This window comes from Oncorhynchus kisutch, linkage group LG15 (assembly GCF_002021735.2).
Source record: "Oncorhynchus kisutch isolate 150728-3 linkage group LG15, Okis_V2, whole genome shotgun sequence".
Taxonomy (NCBI): domain Eukaryota; kingdom Metazoa; phylum Chordata; class Actinopteri; order Salmoniformes; family Salmonidae; genus Oncorhynchus; species Oncorhynchus kisutch.
The window spans coordinates 76,997,301-77,015,176 of NC_034188.2; the positions used below are offsets into that span (position 1 = coordinate 76,997,301).

The window sequence follows — 17,876 nt, forward strand, 5'->3', positions numbered from 1 at the left end:
GCTGGTCATTTATGAACATTTGAACATCTTGGCCATGTTCTGTTATAATCTCCACCCGGCACAGCCAGAAGAGGACTGGCCACCCCACATAGCCTGGTTCCTCTCTAGGTTTCTTCCTAGGTATTGGCCTTTCTAGGGAGTTTTTCCTAGCCACCGTGCTTCTACACCTGCATTGCTTGCTGTTTGGGGTTTTAGGCTGGGTTTCTGTACAGCACTTTGAGATATCAGCTGATGTACGAAGGGCTATATAAATAAATTTGATTTGATTTGATTTGATATGTGGAGACTGGATTTTGTTTGGGTGTAAATGGGCATACAATGACATACAATACATACATGTCAAAATGAGCTTGGGATGTGCTTGTGTACGTACGTCATGTCCATGTATATTACTGAACAGTGTGTGTCCATGAATATCGATAAATAAGAGAGCGTAGCCTACATTAGTAGGTAGCCATGTGTATGTCTATATGTATTCATGTATGAATACATACGAGTGTACCAGTGGTTTCAACACCCTCCAAACTTGGCCGGGAGCATTTTTTTTATAGATGTGAATTTTTTTAGTGGGTAGATCCGTTTTAGTATTGCAGATAGACTGTAGCTTCCAATGTAATTGTCTACATCACTTCCAATCCCCCATATATTGTTTTGCAAAAAAATAATAATGACATTATATATATATATATTTCCTTTATTACTCTACCACCCAGGCCAAGGGTATTAGATGAAGTCTATTTATACAGAAACCTACAGTGAGCGAGGCTCAATCAGCCCTCTGCAGAGCTCACCTCCTGCGCAGAGAAGCAGGCAGCGCTGGGTAGAGGAGCCAAGCACAGTGTATGTATGTATTAGCATTACATAACAGTCAGCCTCCACACCCGAGAGACCCTTTAAGAAACCCCTAGCCCAATAAAACCCTGGTTTGAGGTAGGAGCCGAATCCCCATCCCTAATTGCAATATTTATGTCTTCTGCTACATTTCTCATTCTGGAATTTCAATCGATCAGGCTGGCCAGCTGAAGCTTCAGCCTCAGAACTTTAGTTCCAAAGAAGTGTGTCTGGCAGGCCTTAGGAAAATACTAGACCTGCCATTAAAGACAAAGAAATTAGGGGAGCCACGGAGGAGAAAGGGGGCTCTGGAAAACAGATTAAGACACAAGACCAAGGGGAATTTTTTTTTGCCTGTTGCACTTACTAGGTCAGCATTTCTGTTAGTAAAGGGGGAAAGAGGGGAATGGAGGGCGGGAGAGATAGAGGGCGGGAGAGGGAAAGAACAAGAAAGAGAGAAAAGTAAGATAATGAAAACCAGATATGCATTTCTAAACCTGAAGGTCTGACACAAAATTGTTCCATTTCGAACTCTGCAACGTTCTATTATTTTCTACGACTACAGCGGTGTCCCCTATCCAGCTGTACAGAGAGGCATCGCTCCAGGGGCAACACAATGGAATATAACGTGATAAAGTTTGGAATTCAAATTTCATGTGTACAAAATCTAAAAAGATCTGCATTACTATACTTATAGCTTTGCAGTTTCGAAAAGGATTTATTTGGGTGTTTTTGCAGCCTTTGTTCATGTTTATCTGTGGCCCCCATATTGCAGAACTAGCAACGAGGAAGTGTATCACGAGTTGGGGTAAGTTTCTCAAAACCAAGTGAAATTACCAAAAAAAGTGTCTAGACCCTTATAACAAACATTTTAATTTGGTTAAAAAAAACATATCCTTGAACAGATTTAGTTTAAAATATCTCTCTCTCTGCAGAATGGCTCTCTGAATTAAACGGAACCCAGAGCACTATTATGTAAATTAGAGGAGAAGATCACTGGCAACGGATCTCTGGGTGCACATTGGATCTACTGTAGCGTGACGACACAAATAAGCAGCAACGCCTTCTCCGTTCAAGTAAAAAGCAAAGCCCAGGGAAAGTGGAGAGATCAAAGTCATGGAAATCTCTCTCTGCACTAAACAGCCTATCTACACAGTATACAAATAACCTGCCAAGAGAATCAGGGAGCCTGTCTCAACAGCCACGAGTAGCGGTCTCTCTTTAAAAAAAAGATTACAACAATTGTTCTGTGCCGGACTACATTTTTGGGGGCTTTTCCCACCCTCCCCCTCTCCCCGGACCCAGAGGAGAAAACTTCAACAAATTCACCAAAGACTTTCACCCATGGCCTGTATCCATCTGCTGGCTGTATCCAAGTCCTGGCCCTGGACTTGATGGAAGAGTGAGAGGCCAAACACAGGAACCAAACGCTACCTATAAACTCCCTGGTATCAAACACTACCTATAAACTCCCTGGTATCAAACACTACCTATAAACTCCCTGGAATCAAACACTACCTATAAACTCCCTGGTATCAAACACTACCTATAAACTCCCTGGTATCAAACACTACCTATAAACTCCCTGGTATCAAACACTACCTATAAACTCCCTGGTATCAAACACTACCTATAAACTCCCTGGAATCAAACACTACCTATAAACTCCCTGGAATCAAACACTACCTATAAACTCCCTGGTATCAAACGCTACCTATAAACTCCCTGGAATCAAACACTACCTATAAACTCCCTGGAATCAAACACTACCTATAAACTCCCTGGTATCAAACACTACCTATAAACTCCCTGGAATCAAACACTACCTATAAACTCCCTGGTATCAAACACTACCTATAAACTCCCTGGTATCAAACACTACCTATAAACTCCCTGGTATCAAACACTACCTATAAACTCCCTGGAATCAAACACTACCTATAAACTCCCTGGAATCAAACACTACCTATAAACTCCCTGGTATCAAACACTACCTATAAACTCCCTGGAATCAAACGCTACCTATAACCTCCCTGGAATCAAAAGCAGAGGCATCCAAAGGTACAGCACACAGCCTTGCGCTAATCTACCGTCTTAAAATACTTACTTACAGTCTTAGTTTATCCTTGAGAGAGGAGGGAGCGATATCTTCTGACAAGGTGAGGATTAAAGGGGGTTTAGATGATTGTTTGGAAAGAAACCCGCAACCCACCTTAATAACCTTCCTTTAAACCCTGAAGCCCAAAGCCAAAACACCTAAAAATTTGCTTTAGCTGGCCTAGCCAACACAATTAGCATTAGTGCCAAGAGTATCTGCAGGGAGCTGCACTAGTTCTCTGTTTTATGAACTCTGTGCTGGAGAGACAGGTGGTGAATGTACAGATAAAGGTGTGTCAGTAAGTGAGAAGCACACCAAAGCACTTTGGCCCAGTTTTTAGTGCTAGAAGGAACCATAGTCCGAGCTAACAGAAGTCAAGTACCTACTGGAGATGTGGGAAAGGGGACACCTAAGTCAGTTGCACAACTGAACACATTCAATCGAAATGTGTCTTCCACATTTAACCCAACCCCTTCCCTCTGTTAGATAAATTTTTTCCTGGCAGCAGCGCTGGCCAATCAGTTATTACCAATTGGCCCAGTGACACCCATTTCAGGCCGGCTCTCTCCCTTCCCCATTGCTTATCCCATGGGAATGGTGTGACGATCACATCCCCAGGCGGATAATTACCCTGTCAGGGTGACTGAGAGAACCCATATGGTCGTGGATCACTCCAAGAGAGAGAGGAGAGAGAGGAGAGAGAGAAGGCACTCAGAGAGAGTGGAACGGGATAGCTGGAGGAGGCCTAACTACTTCAATTATTTCTTTACTTTATCTGCTATCATTCATTCTTCCTTCCTGGTCATCTATCCTATCTGAGCAGCGTCAGCAATTCTCTCTACAACCTTTCTCTTATTTTGTACTCTTCTCTCCTTCCTCCCTCTCTAGGGAGATGTGCTGATCCGGAGTGGCCTGGCTGTCGTCTCTGTCTGTCGGTTTGTCGCGGTGACGTGTCGGCCATCACCCTGTGCCCACCAGTTGGCTGATTAATGGGTTAGCGGTGGTCAGGGAGTATTCCTCTGCCCCTCTGTCAATACACTGTGGTACCACCTCATACATCATGCCTATGGCGGGCCCCCAACACACACACACACACACTTATCCTTGTTGCAGGACACCATCCCCATCAAATCACCAGCTCCAGCTGAATCCCCAGCTCCAACTGAGTCCCCAGCCCCACTGAATCCCCAGCTCCAACTGAATCCCCAGCCCCACTGAATCCCCAGCTCCAACTGAATCCCCAGCCCCACTGAATCCCCATCCCATCACCAGCTCCAGCTGAATCCCCATCCCCACTGAATCCCCATCCCCATCTGAATCCCCATCCCCATCCGAATTCCCATCAAATCACCAGCTCCAGCTGAATCCCCAGCTCCAGCTAAATCCCCATCCCCACTGGATCCCCAGCTCCAGCTGAATCCCCATCCCCACTGAATCCCCCAGCCCCATCTGGATCCCCAGCTCCAGCTGAATCCCCATCCCCACTGAATCCCCATCCCCACTGAATCCCCAGCTCCAGCTGAATCCCCATCCCCACTGAATCCCCAGCTCCAGCTGAATCCCCATCCCCACTGAATCCCCAGCCCCAGCTGAATCCCTCAGCCCCAGCTGAATCCCCAGCCCCAGCTGAATCCCCAGCCCCAGCTGAAGGTTAGCATTAGCTTCCTCTGATTAGCCCAGTTTAACCCTCTCACCAGGAGTTATCATTGAACTTTTCCATTCTTCAACCCTCTCATCTGAGATCAGCATTTAACCTAGCTGTTAACCTAACTTAGCAGGCACACCCGAGCAGCGTTTTTCTTTCTGGTCCTGATGAGAAAAAAATAAAATGCCGGTGGGAGGTTCACTTTCACACTGTTCATCCAATCCAGTAAATGTGGAGGAGTTAAGATGGAGTGGTGTCGACTTGTTGACATCCAAAAGAAGAAGTCAGGCTCTCTTTTCATTTCCCTTGAAAACCGGATGCATCCTCTTGTTAAACGACCACGCTGAGGGTAAGATGAGTATGTGATCTCACCATCCTCACTATTCACCCTGGATCAATTATATGACATTAACACTAATACTATCCTTGGCTTGAACATTCTCTTAGCCATGCAGTGTTCAAGGCTTTTAAACTGCAGCAGTGGCCCATGGTCCCCAATCATCATCCAATCCAGAGCTGGTCACATAAGTGCCGGAACCAAATCAGGTGTTTCATAACACCTGTTGAAGAGTACTTACCACTCCGATGCCTTCGAAGGCAAAGATGGCTGTTCCGAAGAAGAAGGGGAACTTGCCCAAGGGGGAAGTGAGAGGGAGACGATGAAGGTCCCCAAAATCCTGTCAGAGAGGGGCGACAGCAGACAGAGAAGCAGGCGTTTAGGAAAACAGGGACAACGACAGTCTGTCAGAGGAGCTACTCCCATAAGGGCCTATAGAACAGAATCAACTTTCTCATCACTGCCAAGGACACAAGAGACACTGGCTCAGAGACACAGTGAAGAGAGGGCAAGATTTCCCCTGACTCACAGATAAAACCGAGTGAGACAGCGAGAGGGAACAGAGAAAAAGAAGAATCCCAGGCACAGAGTGGAAGGAATGAAAGAAAGGACAGTAAGAGAGTCCATGACACATTAGGTAGAGACGAAGAGACAGAACAGAAAGAGAGGGAGGAGAAATGGAGTTAGGTTAATGGGTTGACGGCTAGGTGACCAAGGTGAATTAGGGATGCTGTTGTGTTGTTCCCCTGTGGACGCGTCGTCTACCGCATCACACAGAGACGCCCAGCGACTGACAGGGGTCCTAATGAATCTATTTAAAACATAATTCAGTTGGTGATTGATGAGGGCTGTTCACAAGGGCACCTAGACCACTGCCCGGAACACTGCCCAGCCATCCACCCACACAGCTGAGGGATGAGCTGTGCCACACACACTCGCAGATACACAACCCTGGCTGGCACAACCTTCTGTGGGAAATCTAAAACAGCAGTCAACGCTGGATTACACGACACGTCAGGAACACTTACATCTGATGTCAATCTGCTCCAAAATGCCTAATTGTATTCTTAGAATGACCTTGGGAACAGTCCAAGTAGAAAAGTTCTGTAGTGTTGAGCATGCTTTTTGAAATTGGTTCGGTTTTGGTTCTTTCTATTAAAACAATCACAGTTTTTACACATTAAATGCACTGTGTGGGTTGAACGTTGTAAGACTGAATAAAACAATTAATAAAAGTCCCAAGATGGTAGTCATAGCCGCAGGTGGTAGTTTGGGGGGGAAGGGGGATTGAACAGGCGACTCCAGGATCCTGGCCTTCAAGGCAGATTGGCAAAGAAAAAGCCATATCTCAGACTACCAATAAAATGAAAAGATTAAGATGGGCAAAAGAACACAGACACCGGACAGAGGAATTCTGCCAGAATGCCAGCATCCCGGAGTCGCTTCTTCACCGTTGACCTTGAGACTGGTGTTTTGCGAGTACTATTTAATGAAGCTGACAGTTGAGGACTTGTGATGAGTCTGTTTCTCAAACTGGACAGTAATGTACTTGTCCTCTTGCTCAGTTGTGCACCGGGGCCTCCCACTCCTTTGTCTATTCTGGTTATAGACAGTTTGTGCTGTTCTGTGAAGGGAGTAGTACACAGCGTTGTACGAGATCTTCAGTTTCTTGGCAATTTCTCACATGGAATAGCCTTCATTTCTCAGAACAGAAGAAAGTTATTTGTTTCTGGCCATTTTGAGCCTGTAATCGAACCCACAAATGCTGATGCTCCAGATACTCAACTAGTCTAAGGACCAGTTGTATTGCTTCTTTAAAGGCAGCACAACAGTTTTCAGCTGTGCTAACATAATTGCAAAAGGGCTTTCTAATGATCAATTAGCCTTTTAAAATGATAAACTTGGATTAGATAACACAACGTGCCATTGGAACACAGGGCCTCTGTACGCCTATGTAGATATTCCATTAAACAAATCTGCCATTTCCAGCTACAATAGTCATTTACAACATTAACAATGTCTACACTGTATTTCTGATCAATTTGATGTTATTTTAATGAACACAAAACTTCTAAGTGACATCAAACCTGTTATAACACATACAGAATCAATTAGTAACCAACAAAAAGTGTTAAACAAATCAAAATTATATGAGATTCTTCAAAGTATTCATCCTTTGCATTGACGACAGCTTTACACACTCTTGGTATTCTCACTGCATTCTGCAGTGATATGCCATCCCATCTGGTTTGCACTTAGTAGGACTATCATTTGTTTTTCAGCAGGACAATGACCCAACACCTCCAGACTGTGTAAGGGCTATTTGACAAAGAAGGAGAGTGATGGAGTGCTGCATCAGATGACCTTGACTCCACACATTCACCAACCTGAACCCAATTGAGATGGTTTGGGATGAGTTGGACCGCAGATTGAAAGAAAAGCAGCCAACAACTGCTCAGCATACAGTTGAAGTCAGAAGTTAACATACTCTTTGGTTGGAGTTATTAAAACTCATTTTTCAACCACTCCACAAATGTCTTGTTAACAAACTATAGTTTTGGCAAGTCGGTCAGGACATCTACTTTGTGCATGGCACAAGTAATTTTTCCACCAACTGTTTGTAGACAGATTACTTCACTTAACTTCTTTGGGATAGGGGGCAGTATATTCACGTCCCGATGAAAAGCGTGTCCAAAGTAAAACTGCCTGCTACTCAGGCCCAGAAGCTAAGATATGCATATTATTAGTAGATTTGGATAGAAAACACTGAAGTTTCTAAAACTGTTTGAATGATGTCTGCAAGTATAACATAACTTATTTGGCAGGCGAAACCTCAAGGACAAACAAAACAAAAAATGTTGAGATCACTCTTTTCAATGGGTTTTCATTGGGAATCCAGATTTCTAAGGGACTTGCTTGCAGTTCCTATCGCTTCCACTGGATGTCAACGGTCAGAAATTGGTTGAGGTTTTTCCTTTGAGAAATGAAGAAACAGCACTGTTCAGAACGAGGGTAGAGAAAAGTGTACTCTTTCTTAGAGGCGCGTGACCTGAAAGCCTGCTACACTTTGTTTTCCTCCGGTATTGAACGCAGTTTATCCCGTGTAAAATTGAATCGATTATTTACGTAAAAAAATACCTAAAGTTGTATTAGAAAAGTTGTTTGAAATGTTTGGACAAAGATTACAGGTAACTTATGAGATATTTTGTAGTCGTGTTGCGCGAGTTGGAACCGGTGTCTTTCTGGATCAAACGCGCCAAATAAATTGATATTTTGGATAGATACAGTGCCTTGCGAAAGTATTCGGCCCCCTTGAACTTCGACCTTTTGCCACATTTCAGGCTTCAAACAAAGATATAAAACTGTATTTTTTTGTGAAGAATGAACAACAAGTGGGACACAATCATGAAGTGGAACGACATTTATTGGATATTTCAAACTTTTTTAACAAATCAAAAACTGAAAAATTGGGCGTGCTAAATTATTCAGCCCCTTTACTTTCAGTGCAGCAAACTCTCTCCAGAACTCTACTACATCACACGGTTCAGGCTTGATCTGATTTACATTACCGTTCTAAAGTTTTAGAACAATAAAAACTGCAAAAATGTGGGTGAAATGTAAGCAGTTCAAGTCCAGTGAATAACCTGAAATGGTTCAAATGTAAGCGGTAGACTGCCAGAGGCTTTTTTTAAAGTTTACCAATAACTGAAAAATAATGTACATTTCAGAGTTGTAAAAAAAAGCTATTTTTCAGGGAACAAATAATGGGTTAACAACTTACAGCTGTTCTGCAGCAATGGAAGTAAATTAAGCCTTGAAAGTTGGTGCTAACAATTCCTACAGGTGTTGATTACTCTGTCTGTATTAAAGCAGTGTTGGAACAGACTGTTACTACACCCTCTTAAGCATTATTTGGACAGTATTGTACTGCAATAAGTAGTATATTGCTATCATAATGACAGGAACAAAGCAATTAACAAAGGAAGCCAGACAGACCATAATAACCCTTAAAAGTGTAGGTCTTTCCTTTAGAGAAATTGCAAAGAAAGCCATGGTGTCAGTGAGTACAGTTTCCTACATCATCAAAAGGCACTTGGAAACTGGAGGGAACTCTGACAGGAAGAGGTCTGGCAGACCTAAAGCCAAAACAGAATCAGAAGACAAGTTTCTGAGAGTCAACAGCTTGTGTGATAGCCGGCTCACAGGGCAACAGCTTCAAGCACAACTTAATACTGGTCGAAATAAACAAGTCTCAGTTTTACCCTGCGTGAAAGAGACTACCGGTCTAAAGTTTTAACAAGCTGCAGGTTTGACAGGTCGAGTCGCAGTAAGGAAGCCATTGCTAAAATGGCAAAATAAGAGAGGCTTGCCTGGGCCATGAAGCACCACCAGTGGACTACAGAAGACTTGTGTCTTAAGTTTTATGAATCAAAATGTGAAATCTTCGGTTCATCACGCAGGGTTTTTGTACACCATCGAGTAGGTAAAAGGATGGTTCTTCAGTGTGTGACACCAACTGTCAAACACGGAGGAGGATGTCTCGGACTCTTTTGCTGGATCCAGAGTCGGCGACTTGCACAGAGTGAGTGACACCCTGGATCAAAATGGCTACCACAGCATTTTTCAGCGCCATGCAATATATATATAATATCCTAAAGCAAGATAATGACCCAAAACATACCTCTAGGCTATGTCAGAACTACCTTCGAAGAAAATAAGACGGTAGGCTTCAAATCATGGAATGGCCAGCACAGTCTCCAGACAAACCCCATTGAGCTGGTTTGGGATGAACTGGGCAGAAGGGTGAAAGCAAAGCAACCTACAACACTTTGTGGGAACTTCTGCAACAGTGTTAGGAAGAACTTTCCGAACAATATTTGATTTCCATTGTAAAAAGAATGGCGCGAGTCTGTTCGGCTGATATGTCTGCCCAAGCTGGCTACCTTTTGAGGAGTCAAAAATGTAGAGTACATTTTGTTGACCAAAAAGGATTCCATGATTTATTTTTTGTCTCCAATTGTTTACTTGTTCTATTCTTTCATTTAAGAGTACATTAAGACATTAAACTGTGTGAATTTCAATAAAAACGGGAAAAATTGAGTTGTTCTAAAACTTTAGACCGGTAGACTCTACAGAAACTGCACATTGAGCTCAACATGTTTACATGTTTTTTGTTTTTGTTTTTAAATCGCTCAGCAGTATACAGGAGACGTAGTGGATACAAGGGAGTCTCACGTTTCACAGAAGCAGACAGTACAGACAAGGGGTATGATCTTCCACAGTGGACATATGCAGACCACAGGGAGATTCAATATTTTACACAGACAGCTACTTCCCAGTTCCCACACACACACACACACACACCAGATTGTTCACAGCCAATTGGTAATTGGCAAAGACGCTTACCATTTAACCTACAGGCATTCAGTTACATAAGCTACACCATTTTTCTGTAATTACGATCTTATCTCATCACTGCAACTCCCCAACAGGCTCAGGAGAGGCAAAGGTCGAGTCATGTGTCCTCCGAAACACTTCTTAACACCCGCCCGCATAACCCGGAAGCCAGCTGCACCAATGTGTCGGAGGAAACACCGTTCAACTGACGACTTAAGTCAGCCTGCAGGAGCCCGGCCCGCCAAAGTGTCGCTAGAGCGTCATGAGCCATGTAAATCCCCCCGGCCAAACCCTCCCCTAACGATGCTGGGCCAATTGTGCACCGCCCTATGGGACTCCCGGTCACTGCCGGTTGTGACACATCGTACCCGGGTCTGTAGTGATGCCTCAAGCACTGCGATGCAGTGCCTTAGACCACTGCACCACTCGGGAGGCCCTAGCTACATTATTTTTAACCATGTCTCTGTCTGAGGTACACTGAAGACTGGCTTCAGGTCAATATCAAAGCCAACACAATGGGGCGCGTCACCACAACAGTGTAAAAACAGTCTAGAACAGCTGGGGGTATGGTGTGTGTGTCTCGCACAGACTTCCGCGATAAGGTAATGGAGAAAAAAGTCAAAAGAAGTATACATCATTCCCACATCATTCCCACACACACATTTGAATCACAGATTTTAAGTGCGCAGGTGGACGACAACATCTGGAGCGTGACTACCACATAAACAAACTGTACTAGAGTAGTGTTAAACAAGGATAACCCTTTCCCACTGACATATTCCACATACCGTCATGAGACTGGAAGATGATGATGCTGATGGCCATAAAAACAACATGCTTACCGTCGTGATGTACTGGAAGATGATGACCCTGACAGCCACAACAACAGTGTAAACAACAACAATGTAAACAACATGCTTACCGTCGTGATGTACTGGAAGATGATGATGACCCTGACAGCCACAACAACAGTGTAAACAACATGCTTACCGTCGTGGTGTACTGGAAGATGATGATGACCCTGACAGCCACAACAGTGTAAACAACAACAGTGTAAACAACATGCTTACCGTCGTGATGTACTGGAAGATGATGACCCTGACAGCCACAACAGTGTAAACAACAACAGTGTAAACAACAAGTGTAAACAACATGCTTACCGTCGTGATGTACTGGAAGATGATGATGACCCTGACAGCCACAACAGTGTAAACAACAACAGTGTAAACAACAACAGTGTAAACAACATGCTTACCGTCGTGATGTACTGGAAGATGATGATGACCCTGACAGCCACAACAACAGTGTAAACAACAACAGTGTAAACAACATGCTTACCGTCGTGATATACTGGAAGAGGATGATGACCCTGACAGCCACAACAACAGTGTAAACAACATGCTTACCGTCGTGATGTACTGGAAGATGATGATGACCCTGACAGCCACAACAGTGTAAACAACAACAGTGTAAACAACATGCTTACCGTCGTGATGTACTGGAAGAGGATGATGACCCTGACAGCCACAACAACAGTGTAAACAACAACAGTGTAAACAACATGCTTACCGTCGTGATGTACTGGAAGATGATGATGACGCTGACGGCCATGCAGACGTTGGCCAGCAACGACAGGACGGCCATGTTCTTCAGGTCCTTCATGAACACCAGCAGGATGAGGAAGGGCAGGAAGAAGAGCATGTAAAGACGCAGGTCCAGTGCCCAGGGCTCAGAGGGCACCATGGTGGGTAGAGGGACCGGGGCTGGCACCATGGAGGTGTTGGCGAATGACAGGGATTCAGCTGCCAGGGTGATGTTTACACCTTGGTATCCCTCAACGACCTAGAGAGGAAGGAATGGATACACACAGGTGCACGCACACACACGCATGCATGCACACATCCACACACACACCCCCACACAAAAAGGTGTGATTAATGGTCGTCTGTTCATAAGTGAAACTCACCCCATCACCCTGCCAACTTTCAGGAAGGAACCTTCCGATAGACCTTCAGATAGAGATCCCACTAAATCTACAGACTGCAATTAAGGCTACTGCATGTTCTCTCCTTGCCAGAGAAAAACAATGTAGGAGCTTATCATGGAAGTGAAGAAGTGGATTGGCCTCGTGCTTGTCGATAAGCAGCGCTCCCGCTTCTATCAACAACAAAAGCTTTTCCCAGAGAGAAACTATCAGAAAACTTTTGGGGATTGATGAATATTCAACACAACACCAGGGAGTGGACTAGAAATGGGAGGGGGTAGAGGAGAGGTAGGGAGGGGGGGGCTCCAAATTATATCCCCATGATTCCATCTTATCCCACAGCTCCGACAGGTTAGAAAAATCAGGATTTCATTCAATTAGACTGTCTGCTATTACATTTTAGTCATTTAGCAGACACTCTGATCCAGAGCGACTTAAGAGTAGCAATTAGCGTTAAGTGCCTTGCTCAAGGGCACATCAACAGATCTTTCACCTAGTCGGTCGGGGGATTCAAACCAGCAACCTTTCGGTTACTAGTCCAACACTCTTAACCGCTAGTCTCCCAGTCCCAGAGGTGGAGGGCTACGAATGCATGGAGAGAAATGGTGCTACCTGGAAATACAGTGTGTAGTTTGTTCACCCATTAACTCATTTATAATTATCATAAGTCACTCACCACCACTCACCACCATAAAAACAAGTTCTCAATTGATGACCTTGCTTTAAAGAATGATTAAATAAATCTAACTAAAGTGCTTATTCATTTGTCATATCACCCCCATTCACCACATTCTTCAGTCACTAATGGGAATACTGTAACGATCCATCTACATAGCTACTCCACGTCACCCATGCAGTATGAGCATTCAAAAAGAATTCAGACCCCTTAAATTTTTCCACATTTTGTTACATTACATCCTTATTGTAAAATATGTGTGATTTTCTTTATTCATCAATCTCCAAAACACAATGCCCCATAATGACAGGCAATGCCTTCAACCTTATGGCTTGGTTTTTGCTCTGACATGCACTGTAAACTGTGAGACCTTAATAGACAGTGGTGTGCCTTTCCAAATCATGTCCAATCCATTGACTCTACAATCAAGTTGTAGAAACAGCTCAAGAATGATCAATGGAAACAGGATTCACCTGAGCTCAATTTCAAGTCTCAGAGCAAAGGGTCTGAATATTTATGTAAAGAAGGTAGTTCTGTTCCTAATTTTTAATACAATACAATTTTTTATACAATTTTAATACAAATATCTAAAAACGAATCTAAAATATAATTTAATCCATTTTAGAAAAAGGCTGTAACGTAACAAAATGTGGAAAAACTCAAGGGGTCTGAATACTTTCCGAATGCACTCTATGTAGCTAGCTGTTGTCATACTATGAACACATACAGAGTAGAGGTCGACCGATTATGATTTTTCAACGCCGATACTAATACCGATTATTGGAGGACCAAAAAAGCCGATACTGATTAAATCGGACAATTTTTTAAATATTTTTTTACAGTTTGTAATAACGACAATTACAACAAGACTGAATGAACACTAATTTTAACTTAATATAATACATCAATAAATTCAATTTAGCCTCAAATAAATAATGAAACATGTTCAATTTGGATTAAATAACGCAAAAACAAAGAAAGTAAAAGAGAAGAAAGTAAAAGTGCAATATGTGCCATGTAAGAAAGCTAACGTTTAAGTTCCTTGCTCAGAACATGAGACCATATGAAAGCTGGTGATTCCTTTTAACATGAGTCTTCAATATTCCCAGGTAAGAGAAGAAGAAGAAGTTTTAGGTTGTAGTTATTATTCGAATTATAGGACTATTTTCCTCTATACCATTTGTACTTCATTAACATAAGTCATAAACAGCGCAATGCTTGACGCACAACGAAGAGCTGCTAGCAAAACACATGAAAGTGCTGTTTGAATGAATGTTTACGAGCCTGCTTCTGCCTACCACTGCTCAGTCAGATACTTGAATGCTTAGTCAGATTATATGCAACGCAGGACACGCTAGATAATATCTAGTAATATCATCAATCATGTGTAGTTAACTAGTGATTATTAGACTTAACACCATCGCGACGTCCCCCGAAGGCTAACTTTCTAGCCCTTGCTATCTGCTTGCTTGCTAATTCGGCCTGCTAACTGCTAGCTTGTTTAGCCCCGGTCAGCTAACTGCTAGCTTGTTTAGCCCCGGCCTACTAACTGTTAGCTTGTTAGCACAGGCCTGCTAACTGTCTGAATCGCCGCAGCCAGCCCAACCACTCACTGGACCCATATTTACTTTCAATCTCTTTTCGATTTTTAATTCAATTATACCTTCCTGTAACCTGTCTCACCAGATGTGATACGGAATCGCTATTATAATTTATTTTTTAGAACACATTCAAGAACCTCCAGAAGCTAACCAGCTAACTAGCTACAAGCTATTTAGTCATTGTTAGCCACTGCTAGCGGCTTTTACCTTCTGCACAGCCAGGATAATACTCGCCAGTCTAGCTTCCCTGTCCCATCCACCGCTGCCCCCTGGACACTGTGATCACTTGGCTACATAGCTGATGCCTGCTGGACTGTCCATTAATCACGGTACTCCATTCTGTTTGTTTATGATGTTTTATCTGTCGGCCGCACTCAGGCTCTGTGTGTAGTTAATCCGACCCTCTCTGCCTAGTCAACACCATTTTACCTGCTGTTGTTGTGCTAGCTGATTAGCTGTTGTTGTCTCACCTACTGTTTTAGCTAGCTCAACCATTCAACACCTGTGATTACTGTATGCCTCGCTGTATGTCTCTCTCAAATGTCAATATGCCTTGTATACTGTTGTTCAGGTTAGTTATCATTGTTTTAGTTTACAATGGAGCCCCTAGTTCCACTTCCATACCCCTGATACCTCCTTTGTCCCACCTCCCACACATGCGGTGACCTGACCCATTACAACCAGCATGTCCAGAGATACAACCTCTCATCATCACCCAGTGCCTGGGCTGACCTCCGCTGTACCCGCACCCCACCATACCCCTGTCTGCGCATTATGCCCTGAATATATTCTACCATGCCCAGAAATCTGCTCCTTTTATTCTTTGTCCCCAACGCTCTAGGCGACCAGTTTTGATAGCCTTTAGCCGCACCCTCATAGTACTCCTCCTCTGTTCCGCGGGTGATGTGGAGGTAAACCCAGGGCCTGCATTTGTTGACTTCTGTGATCGAAAAAGCCTTGGTTTCATGCATGTCAACATCAGAAGCCTCCTCCCTAAGTTTGTTTTACTCACTGCTTTAGCACACTCTGCTAACCCTGATGTCCTTGCCGTGTCTGAATCCTGGCTCAGGAAGGACACCAAAAATTCTGAGATTTCCATACCCAACTATAACATTTTCCGTCAAGATAGAACTGCCAAAGGGGGAGGAGTTGCAGTCTACTGCAGAGATAGCCTGCAAAGTAATGTCATACTTTCCAGGTCCATACCCAAACAGTTCGAACTACTAATTTAAAAAATGACTCTCTCCAGAAATAAGTCTCTCACTGTTGCAGCCTGCTACCGACCCCCCTCAGCTCCCAGCTGTGCCCTGGAAACCATTTGTGAATTGATCGCCCCCATCTAGCTTTAGAGTTTGTTCTGTTAGGTGACCTAAACTGGGATATGCTTCACACCCCGGCAGTCCTACAATCTAAGCTAGCTCAATCTCACATAAATCATCAAGGAACCCACCAGGTACAACCCTAAATCTGTAAACAAGGGCACCCTCCCTCATAGACGTCATCCATCCAAATACACCTCCGCTGTCTTCAACTAGGATCTCACCGATCACTGCCTCATTGCCTGTATCCGCTACGGATCCGCAGTCAAACGTCAAACGCTCCCTAAAACACTTCTGTGAGCAGGCCTTTCTAATCGACCTGGCCCGGGTATCCTGGAAGGACATTAACCTCATCCCGTCAGTTGAGGATGCCTGGTCATTCTTTAAAAGTAACTTCCTCACTATTTTAGATAAGCATGCTCCGTTCAAAAAATGCAGAACTAAGAACAGATATAGCCCTTGGTTCACTCCAGACCTGACTGCCCTCGACCAGCACAAAAACATCCTGTGGCGGACTGCAATAGCGTCGAATCGTCCCCGCGATATGCAACTGTTCAGGGAAGTCAGGAACCAATACACGCAGTCAGTCAGGAAAGCAAAGGCCAGCTTCTTCAGGCAGAAATTTACATCCTGTAGCTCCAACTCCAAAAAGTTCTGGGACACTGTGAAGTCCATGGAGAACAAGAGCACCTCCTCCCAGCTGCCCACTGCACTGAGGCTTGGTAACACGGTCACCACTGATAAATCCATGATTATCGAAAACTTCAACAAGCATTTCTCAACGGCTGGCCATGCCTTCCTCCTGGCTACTCCAACCTCGGCCAGCAGCTCAATTCTCGGGCCGACTCTTTTCTCTGTATATATCAATGATGTTGCTCTTTCTGCGGGCGATTCCCTGATCCACCTCTATGCAGACGACACCATTATGTATACTTCCGGCCCTTCCTTGGACAATGTGCTATATAACCTCCAAACGAGCTTCAACGCCATACAACACTCCTTCCGTGGCCTCCAACTGCTCTTAAAACGCTAGTAAAACCAAATGCATGCTTTTCAACCGTCCACTGCCTGCACCCGCACGCCCGACTAGCATCACCACCCGGGATGGTTCCGACCTAGAATATGTGGACATCTATAAGTACCTAGGTGTCTGGCTAGACTGTAAACTCTCCTTCCAGACTCATATTACACATCTCCAATCTAAAATCAAATCTAGAGTTGGCTTTCTATTCCGCAACAAAGCCTCCTTCACTCACGCCACCAAACTTACCCTAGTAAAACTGACTATCCTACTGATCCTCGACTTCGGCGATGTCATCTACAAAATAGCTTCCAATACTCTACTCAGCAAACTGGATGCATTTTATCACAGTGCCATCCGTTTTGTCACCAAAGCACCTTATACCACCCACCACTGTGACCTGTATGCTCTAGTCGGCTGGCCCTCGCTACATATTCGTTGCCAGACCCACTGGCTCCAGGTCATCTACAAGTCCATGCTAGGTAAAGCTCCGCCTTATCTCAGTTCACTGGTCACGATGGCAACACCCACCCGTAGCACGCGCTCCAGCAGGTGTACCTCACTGATCATCCCTAAAGTCAACACCTCATTTGGCCGCCTTTCGTTCCAGTTCTCTGCTGCCTGTGACTGGAACGAATTGCAAAAAATAATAATAATAATAATAATAATAAATAAATTACAATAAAAAAATATATATATAATAATAATAATAATTAAAATCGCTGAAGTTGGAGACTTTTATCTCCCTCACCAACTTCAAACATCTGCTATCTGAGTAGCTAACCGATCGCTGCAGCTGTACATAGTCTATTGGTAAATAGCCCACCCAATTTTACCTACCTCATCCCCATACTGTTTATATTTATTTACTTTTCTGCTCTTTTGCACACCAATATCTCTACCTGTACATGACCATCTGATCATTTATCACTCCAGTGTTAATCTGCAAAATTGTAATTATTCACCT

At 43.8% G+C, this 17,876-nt stretch overlaps 1 protein-coding gene across 2 annotated transcripts in view; it reads right to left on the reverse strand.

Annotated features, from left to right (window-relative positions):
* The window catches only part of slc36a4 (solute carrier family 36 member 4), a 231,089-nt gene that overhangs the window by 188,190 nt on the left and 25,023 nt on the right, over positions 1–17,876 (reverse strand). For both annotated transcript variants that reach the window (XM_031791123.1, XM_031791122.1), the window contains exons 9-10: positions 11,878–12,150; positions 5,153–5,251 (exon numbers count right to left, since the gene is read on the reverse strand). In XM_031791123.1, the coding sequence (XP_031646983.1) occupies positions 5,153–5,251; positions 11,878–12,150 (372 nt within the window). The remainder of the gene's footprint in view (positions 1–5,152; positions 5,252–11,877; positions 12,151–17,876) is intronic.